Source organism: Galeopterus variegatus, unplaced genomic scaffold, assembly GCF_000696425.1.
Source record: "Galeopterus variegatus unplaced genomic scaffold, G_variegatus-3.0.2 Scaffold250, whole genome shotgun sequence".
NCBI classification, from domain to species: Eukaryota; Metazoa; Chordata; class Mammalia; order Dermoptera; family Cynocephalidae; genus Galeopterus; species Galeopterus variegatus.
In genome coordinates, this window is record NW_007726361.1 from 459,666 (window position 1) to 469,743 (window position 10,078).

Consider the following 10,078-nt stretch of genomic DNA (forward strand, 5'->3'; position numbering starts at 1 on the left):
AATTCTAGGTTGGAATCACTGCAAATTGTGAATGTAAGTATTTTAAGATATTTTAAAAAATATTTCTGTTCTTGATTGAATTCTAGAGAAGTGCCTACAGTACACTTCTAGATCCATTCTTCATTCTTTGGTGAACTGCAGTATATCTCTAAATAGTGAATTTTTCTTAAATTATAAGTCAAGGGAGATGGGTTCACATTAAGCAATAAAAAAGTATGATGTTTCATTAAAAACAAAAATTCTTATTAATAAATATATAATACAATTTTACAGTTGAAATAGTTGTTACTGCACTTTTCATATAAAACTGTTAAGATAAGCAGATAGACTGGTGTATGATATAAAAAATATTTTAAAAAAAATGTTTTTTCACCTACCCTTGAGAGGATCATGCTCTGCTCTCATAATATCAATCAGGGAATTTTCCAAAGAGTGCATGTTCAAACTGTCATACATTCTACTTCGATCCTGGAAGAGAAGAAAAAAGAAAGACTTATAATCTATGCAGTTTTTTCAAAAAGCAATTATAAAAATAATATCTAAATTCTCTTACATAAAATAGGGCATCTGATTAATATAATATTACTAATCAATTTGGTTCTCCAGAAAATACCAATAACTACAGATCTCATGGGCTATGATGTCTCTTGCATCGGAGGACAAAATTTTCAATATATTCATCACCAAAATCTTATACTAATTTCATTGACAGTATTAAAGCAATACAGTAAAATAATTTCTGTTATCATTCTCTATAAAGACTTCTGAAATGTTATACAAGCAGAAAACACTTTTAGATTTTATTTAACTTCTAAACTTTTCTCACATATCTATGAAGAAAGACACTGGAACTCAGAGAATAAATATTTGGAGGAAAAATTAATTCCATGATTGCACCATTCTTTAAACATCTACCAAACATTTTGTTATTTGACTTAGTAGTCTGAATTTCATAGTAAAGGCTGCATATGCATTTTATACAGCAAAAATCAAAAGCATGAGATACTGAAGTCAGAACAAAGACTAATGCCTATAATATTAATATTCAAATCTCACTCTCCAAAGTACTCTCATATTTTTCTCTGCATTACTAAGCCCTCCCTTCCCCCATTCCCCTGCACACAAGGCATGCAGGGGAAGGAAGGGCAAAAGCGCACTGATCTCACTAAGTTTCCTACTTCACCAAGACTCAGAACGAAGTCTTTTGTGTTGTCAGAAGTCTTGTTTGCTCAATGTTCAATCCCCCCACTCAGTTACTAAAGGATATTTTATTCCTTAATGCCCATGAATTTATATTGTATTCTGCTAAACACATACTCAGTGCGCATGAAAAAAATATACAGAAATACTACAACAAGCTCTGGCCCATGCCCTCCAAATAGCCCTGTAGCTTTTCCCTACAAAACATCAGTGCCATCCTCCACCCATTTAAGTGTGTGCATGTGTTTGTGCATATATGTGTACGCCCACAAACTCATGCAAGTTTAGGTATATGTGGGGTAGGCAGGATAGGCCATTTTAAACTCTAAAAATGAATACTACAGAAAAGGAAGAATCAGAAAATTAAGTGAAAAAAAAAAGTCCCCATAGAAATCATAATAAAGCATTTCTTAACCTGTGTCCATGAGTTTCAAGACAGACTATAAGTCTCTTGAGATTATATACAACACACTGTATATGGGTGTACTGTATACATAATTCTTTTTTTCAGAAGAAAAGGTTTATAGCTTTCGTCAGTTTTCCAAAAGGGTTCACAATCCAGAGAAGATCCAGAATCAGTTCTTTAGAAAGCTGAAGAAAAATATAAGACACTTCCCTGCAAATATGTTCATTTATTTACTCTAAATGATGTTAGAGTGGTAAGCTTTATAAAGCGAGAGGACTAGAGTAAACTAAATAAGTTGCTGCCAAGGAATTAAAAGGGTGAAAAGTAACACTGAATGATGGAAATAATGCTAGACTGGAAGCTCTTATTCCAGCTTTATCACCAATAAACTACTCAGTATCCCTTAGTGATTTTTACTCAAAGACCCCTGAGGTCTAACACACCCATCAATAGCAACTGTCTACTAGAACAATGACCTTGATTAGTGAAGCAGGCAGAGACAACTAAGCAGTTATATAGTGGTTCCCAAACATGAATCTGCTTCAGAATCATTTGGTAGCCTAGTTAAACACACAAATTGCTGGGACATATCAACAGAGTTTGATTCAGCAGGTTTGGAGTAGCACCTGAGTATCTGGACTTCTAATAAGTTCCCAGGTGATACTGACTCTGCTAGCCTGAAGACCACACTTTAAGTATAAGTCACTAAATCTTTTTAGACTCTGGTTCCAGCTTCTAGAATATAAAATAATCATGTCAAACTACACAATGCCTAAAGTTCACTTTAAAAATTATAGAAAAGAAAAACATTCAAAATAGTATATGATAAATGAAATTAAACTGGAATAGAGAAGAGGATGGCCCTCGGGCAAAAGCAACACACGATTTCAGGAATCCATCCAAATATTTCCATCTGTGTTTCTACTATACTACATTCATAACTAATGTGTTGATTTTCCTGTCTCTCCTTCTAAACTTCTAGGTTAATTAAGGTTAGGGAACTTCTAATTATGAATATTGCTAGCGCTCAAATGTCTTTTGAATGAATACGACTTTATCTCTACCATAAAACCTTTGTAAAAATATGTAAGTTGAGTTCTGTGACGACAAAGACTTTTTAAATATTAATTATAAAGGACTATAATGCCTTTACAAAATCCTCTTTAGAACATGAAGTCAAATGCTAATTGACTAAACTGAGAAAAGCATCAGATATTAACGTGGCCTTGCTATCAACCTGAATTTCCAACCATCCAATGGAAGACTAGGTACTATTCAAAGTTCTAAGATGTATTTAAAATAGAATTATAAAATGTAAACTGTCATGATAAAAATTAATGTTCACATAATTAAGCAAAAATCCCTCAGAAGGTATGCTGTATCACATAGGTTCTAAGAGTATATTATAAATATTTTAAAACTTTATATCCTAATAACTAAATTCTTGTGAAGAAAATGTGTTATAGTTCAGAGCTATCTTTCCAGGGTGATAATTTTGAACAGAATCAAGCTATGCCCCATCTTCAGTTAATCTATGGCCTTAACTAATGGTGACTATTAACACCACCCAAATGATATTCCCCAAGCAACTTTCTTTTTCTGAGGAGGTGGGAGAAGGTGCATCAGCCACCCCCATTGCAGGGAGTGTGATTGTGTTCTAACACACAGTAAAATTACTGAAGAAACTCTATATACACTGTCAATGTGTCATGGACAATATAAATGTATGACAGAAAAAATCCTTAAGCAAGCTATTCATATAAATATGTGACCACAATATATCAACTGAGAGTTGTTACTCAAAAAAGTTGCATGTATTAATTTTGGCTTGAATGCCTATATCCAACTAAAACAGTGAGATGCTGACTTACAGGGTTCCTTAACTTCCTTTTTACATCAAGTCTTTGTTCATGATTCAAACTCCTACTTTAGGAAAGAAAACTGCAAAGCTGTTTTAAAACTGTTAGTTTAGTTGTTCTCTGTTAAGCATCAGCTGCATCCCACGTGATTTTTAAAGCAACAAACACAAAACAACCATGAGCAAGCAAAGAGCTCATGACATCTCAAAATTGTTTCTTGAATTTAATGAAATCTATAGGCTCATGTGCAAAAGATACAGATAAATCCATTAAGTAAAATTATACAGATTAAAATATGACTTCTGAAAACCAGAAACAAATCTGGTTATAAAACAAATATACTCATGCATATTTCTGAAATAGGGAAGTAGAAAAATTTGTGTTCATGCAAAGTGCCATTGGTTTAAAAACTAAATAGAAGTCCTGAGGCAATTTTAAAGTAGCCATGGACACACCAATATTGATCAGTCTTAATAAATACGGAAAGCCATAGCGAAGTGAACTTACATTTATTACTACATGATTATTTGAAAAAAGCAAAGATACTTCACAAAAATAAGAATCTCTATGAGGAAAAGTTTATCCCCTATTTCAACCTATTTTAAAATATGAAAACTATCTGGTAAAGAATCAACCAAATGGGCTTTCAGAAATTGAAATTACAGAATCACACAATAACAGAAAAAAAATGTTAGAATACATTGGTGGAAAAAATATAACCTCTTTATTCTAATATTTATCTTACTGATTTTCATAAATACAGACATTTGCCACAAATACTTATGGAAGCTTCAATAAGGTCTTAGAAGGGTTGAAAACCAAAGAAAGTAACAAAGTAATCCTAATCTTGAAAATGATGAACTTGAAAAAGATTACGAACACTGAAAAATAACTAAGGAGGTCAATGTACAATACTAGAATTAGTGCAACAAAAGGAATTAATTGTGAGGGAACTTTTTGATGAGATATTATTTTTTTGCTTTGATATATTCAAAACCCTGTTTTATTTCAGAAGAAGTGGTCCAGTAGAACATTTTCCTCTCGAAAACAAAGTACTATCCCAAAGAAAAAGATGGATTATAGAAAAACCCTAAATTCTCATATTTAATGATATACCAGAAGCTTGAACATGTATTCTTCTGATGAAGTAGAAAGATCAGCTTTTCCTATACTTTCAAAGTTTGTGTAAAGTTCTCTAATTTTTACTTTAGAAAATTTAAAGAAAAAAGCAAGTTGTGCTAATATTGTCTTCAATTTTAAATACTGACTATATCTTCCTGATTACACAGTGTTATTACTCCACATTGAATTAGCAGCAGATGATGTGCTACTCTGTTTTACTAAATAACATGGCACTCAATCTCATAAACCCTCATATCATTCTCTAGTTGTTCCACATAGATACCCCTTACTTATCCAACTGGATTTTTACATTCTCATAGGCAAAGAACAGTAGTTTTCCTCCCTATATCCCAAGTTTAATTAAAACACATATAAACAATGAAAACACATTTCTTAAAATTTTTTTAATTTATTCTGCATCTCAAAAAGTGCTGACAGTCATTCTGAAAAAAAAAGTTTCGAAAATTTTAAAAGGCCAAAAGCAGCCAAATTTATGCTAGTACCCGCAAGAATTAAAGAAAATGGAAAAACAAGTTGAAAATATTTCAAGTACAAATAAAGAACTGAACACAGGATAAGAAACGTAAAAAAAAAAACATCCATTACCTAAGCATGTATACAAGAGGTATAACAATTTGATGACTACCAATGTCCCCAGAGTTCATCTGGTTTAAGAACCACAATTTAAAGAATGCTTTATTAGATGAAATATTGGACTTGGCCTGCTACTATGTACTGTTTTTTATTATTATTATTTTTTTCCCTTTTTGTCTTTTTTCATGACCGGCAACAGATCGCAACCCTCAGTGTCGCGCCTGTACCGGACCGGGACTGGCAACGGGATCGCAACCCTCGGTGTTGCGCCCGCACCTCGCTCAGCCAGTGAGCGGCCGGTCTATATGTGGGATCCGAACCCTCAGCGGGAGCGCCGCCGCACTCGCAAGCGGCACACTGTAGCAGTGTGCCACCGGGCCGGCCCAACTATGTACTGTTTTTTGAGTAAGATGAAGAGACTCAAAAAATATATTTTTCTGAGAGCCATCTCCAAGTTACTGTTTATCACATTATAATAACAGCCTGGATACTAAAGATGGGTGGAAAATATCTTCAATTAATTCAATGTAGTTTATGTTACATTCTCAAGCACTGCAAGCAGAGATTCTATAAAAACAAAAATCTATTGATAATAATTGATAATCACCCAACTAGGGGACAGGCCAACAACACACATTTATAGGCTTCACACGGTGTATTACAGTTGCATGACATTGCTTTGTTTACAGTGAACTGCTAATAGCGTTTTACACCTACCCCCTTTGGCTGGCCAACATGGGGATCCAAACCCATGACCTTGGTGTTTAAGACTATAGTCTATACAGCTGAGCTAACCAGCCAGCCCTAACAGCGTTTTAAAGTAAAGCAGTTCTTAGCCTTAAGGAAATTAATAGAGATATCTAATAATTATTTTAAAGTTAGAAATATGCATAACAATTTCATATGCTTTTAAAAATTTATAAATTTGAAGCTTTTCCATAAAAAGCTTATTTAAAATAAAGAAATGTCAACCCACAAAATTTTACATACAAATAAATCAGTCTACAAAACTATTTCTTTCCACTTACTGAATTCAATTACATGTTCAGCTCTTGGTATAGGTAAGTCCTGAAGTATCCAAGTATAAGAATTAAGAGAATTAATGTATAAGAACTAAGAGAACTAAGACTTCAGTTCTATAACTGAGTATATTCTAGGCCTAATCAGTTTGAGAATAAAAGAAATAAAAAGTTAAATGCTTGAAAATAATATATTTGTTAACAAACACTTGCTAATATTAAAATGTTATGTATGATGACAAAAGATAAAACAATGAAAATAATCTCCCCAGATTTAAGTGATTAAGCATTTTCTATAATTTCAATTTTGCCAAATAGTGAGGAAGTACCCAATGGTTTAAGATACCAATTCCAGTTTATAGCTGCTGCTGTATTTTTAAGAACCTCAACTTCAAATACCTCAACCTTTTATGGAAAGATGGAAACAGAGAACAAATAATGTTCAAAACAAATAGAAGAACACAATGACACTGCTTTTGACACTAGTTGTAAGGTGATATGCTACCTCCACTGCCTTAGACCAATATCTTATACCTCTCCCCCCAAGAAACCAAGATGCTTATATTCTAAAAATAAAGGTGGGTGAGTACCAGAGCAGGGAGGAAAAAAAATGGCCAAAACATCAGAGAAAGTATGAGTGGGCTGAAAAGACCTCACATGACCTCGTTCAATGTCCTTCTTTTACAGATAAAGAAATTAATACCCAGAGAGATGAATTCAATGACATAAAGATTGTGAGAAAAAGAGGAAGAAGATTCAGGTTTCAGACTTCTTTTCCTTCCAGTTCAATTTACTTTCTGTTACCTCTTTTCTTTCTTTCTTTTTTTTTTCACCATTCTCTTCAACTTCAGCACATGACATCTCTGTACAAGAGTCAAAAGGAATGCCATACCTCAGCAGTTTACCAAAAATTTACTTTAAGCCCCAAATCCTTTTTCCTAAAATGAATGTACCCCAAACCCCAGATTATAAAACCTGTAAAAGCAGAGTAGTTTTTAATGAAGTCTAAGTGGGAGAGCTGGAGCCCTTGTCCTGTAGCAGTCCCAGAGCCCAGGTTGAAAATTTCCCTTCTGTTGTCACCTCTGTCTACTCTCTAGTATTCCACTAACTGTAAACTCTCAATAAGCTAATTTCTCAGCAGCTGCACCCACCCCCATGGACCTTTTAGGCCAGCTAATTTGTCATCTTTCTTCTCCATGGATACAAAACTCTCAGACACGTATCCTATGGCTTTTTCCTACATATACACTTAGAATAATTATGTCCCTTCCTCTAAAAACATTTCTCTTGCCACCTTCGAAATAATTACAATAATTTTACTCTCCTAACATACCATCTCCTAGGTATTTATGTATTCAATTTGAACAATATAAAAGTGCTACCATAAAAAAGTCACTAATATGGCTTAACTGGGCCAGAGTAGAGAAAGCAGTAGAAATAGATGCTAGCTAACTTATATTAGCAAGAAAATAAATTGCTAATTACATGAGACAATTATTTCTAAGTGGAGATCCTGGCAGAACTATTTTAGTAAATAGGTAGGACTTGTCTAAAACAACTGCTAATGGTTGATTATCAAAGAAGTTAGTGCTAACTCTCTAGATTAGTAGGCTATTTACAAATGTATTATTAAACAGTCCTTACTTGTATAATCATCTCATGCTGATAAATTGACCAAGGAAAAGCCTTAGCTAAGAATAACATAGCTTCATTCACATAACTCACACTATGTCCCGTCTTTGCTCATTCAAACTTGGGCTCTATAAGAAAGAATTCTCCTAAATAAGGACTGAGTTTTCTATATCCTGTAATAATTCTCATCACTTGGTATTCAGTATGCATTCAAGTTCAGTCTGCAGGAAGAAAAATAGCATTTTGCAACCATAAAGGGCTTGATGGTAATTTGATTAAGACTAATTTCCCAGCTTTTTGACTCAGGGTTTCTCCATAGAAAACTGAATATTCAGAAGACAGGATATAAAAGCAGTAACAAAATTCAGAATGAAGAAATACTATACCACAATGTTTAACATACAAGCAAAGAAAAAAAAAAGACAGAGCTTTTCGAAAAATATATTTCAGGACAAATGTTATAGATTTCATGATAAAAATTTACTAAACAGTTCTGTAAAACATTGATGAAATATAAGGCTGATTGTTAAGTAAATATATGGTTTTGTACTTAATTGCAAATAACTCTAAAAGGTGATAAAATCTGTTTAGTTTGATGTTTAAAGTCAGGTGCTCTTGGGTATATAATTAATTCCTTTTTCCAAAAATAAATTTATTGTGTTTTGGAAATCTAAAATGATTATGAATTACTTTTAAATTTGAAAATGAAATTTCATTTTATATGAAATAGTTTAAATCAGGTGATCCTTAAATTTCTTTAATGCCCTCTGAAACAGGCTTAAATAAGTATAATTGGAAAAGTAAATAATAAATCCTACTCATATATACTTAACTCCTAGCCAAAATCCTGAAAAATATACACTGTGCAGCCTACCTGGTCTATTCTGGATGTTCCGGCTGCAGTGCACCAACTATCTTGGAGTGAATCTGAGCCCCAAGCTGGCAACTGCAAACTAGATCTCACCTTCAATAGCATAGAAGTTTTCATCAGAAATGAGCAGTTCTCTTCCCCATACCCACCCAAAATAAAAAAGAAAGAAAACAAAAACAATCAGAGTTCTATCTTAAATCTTCATTCCATCCTCTAAAGATTTTAGGGGAAAAAAAAAAACCAAACTCATAAGGGAACTAAACAGTATAGTGAAAGGCCTGAAAAAAAAAATGTCTGATCACCATAAATATTAGGCCACATTTAGAAAAAACAGTCACTGGACCAGTGAAGACAAATTTGAATTAGATGCAAAAAGCCCTAATATTATTCTACCACAATCATAGCTGTACCAAGTATATTCTAATATATATATTCAGCTGATCATGGTCAAATCTATGAATAATTACAATTACTGAAAACTTTAGCCTAACTATATTATAGTAGAAGCAAGTTTTGGTGGCCTATTAATTAACAAATTAAGGCATTCTTAAGGAATGGCCAATTAAAAGCTTCAATATATATTTAAGAGATATAACAGGTTTTTCTACATTTCATGTAGCTTATTTTCCATTGAGGGTTTATAGAGTTTTTCAGGTTCTCAAATTTTTCTCTGTACAGATATTTTACCCTTTGATAATTAAATATATGCTTAAAAATTAGAACTTTAAATCTAGTTTTAGTTTTAACATACTGCTACTATCTAATACCACCCCCACCCAACTTATTTTGAAAGATTAATATCAGAATATAAGGCTATTTACATACCATTCTTACCTGTAAGGGTAAGAGTGTATTACTATTGTTGTCTGTTCTGAACACATTATCTTCAATCCAAGATTTTGGAGTCAGTGATGGAGTAGAGCGAGTAAATTTCGGTGGTGCTATGACATTACCAGAAAACGGTTTCTTCAATGGAGATATCTGATTCATAGTTCCTGGAATTCCCATGTTTCCAGTTCTACGATGATCTCTGCCATGCACTGCTCCCCAGGACATACTTCCAGTGCCCCAGCCACTGCTCTGATGGTTGCTCCAAGGAGATTGTTTCAGAAGAGGCTGAAGAAAACACATCTATTTAAATTACAGGCATTTAAAGAGTTTATAATTCAAGTTTTAGACCTGAGCTAAGAATTCATATGATCTTAAAAAAAAAGAAAGATATAAAGGCAACAGAATATATCTTAAGTAGTCTACAAAAAATAATGGTCTTGAGAGCTTGCTATATGAAATCAAATTTACTTAGTGCCGGGCAAGTTTTCATCCTCTTGTTTATTATAATTATGATAATATGAAGCTTATGCTTCACAACAATTAG

The 10,078-nt window shown here is 33.1% G+C and overlaps 1 protein-coding gene across 1 annotated transcript in view; it reads right to left on the bottom strand.

The window, feature by feature from the left end:
• The window catches only part of CPEB2 (cytoplasmic polyadenylation element binding protein 2), a 63,320-nt gene extending 53,504 nt beyond the window's left edge, over positions 1-9,816 (bottom strand). The window contains exons 1-2 of the mRNA XM_008566523.1: positions 9,538-9,816; positions 378-468 (exon numbers count right to left, since the gene is read on the bottom strand). Of these exons, the coding sequence (XP_008564745.1) occupies positions 378-468; positions 9,538-9,759 (313 nt within the window). The 5' untranslated portion in view covers positions 9,760-9,816. The remainder of the gene's footprint in view (positions 1-377; positions 469-9,537) is intronic.
• Positions 9,817-10,078: the final 262 nt, after the last annotated feature.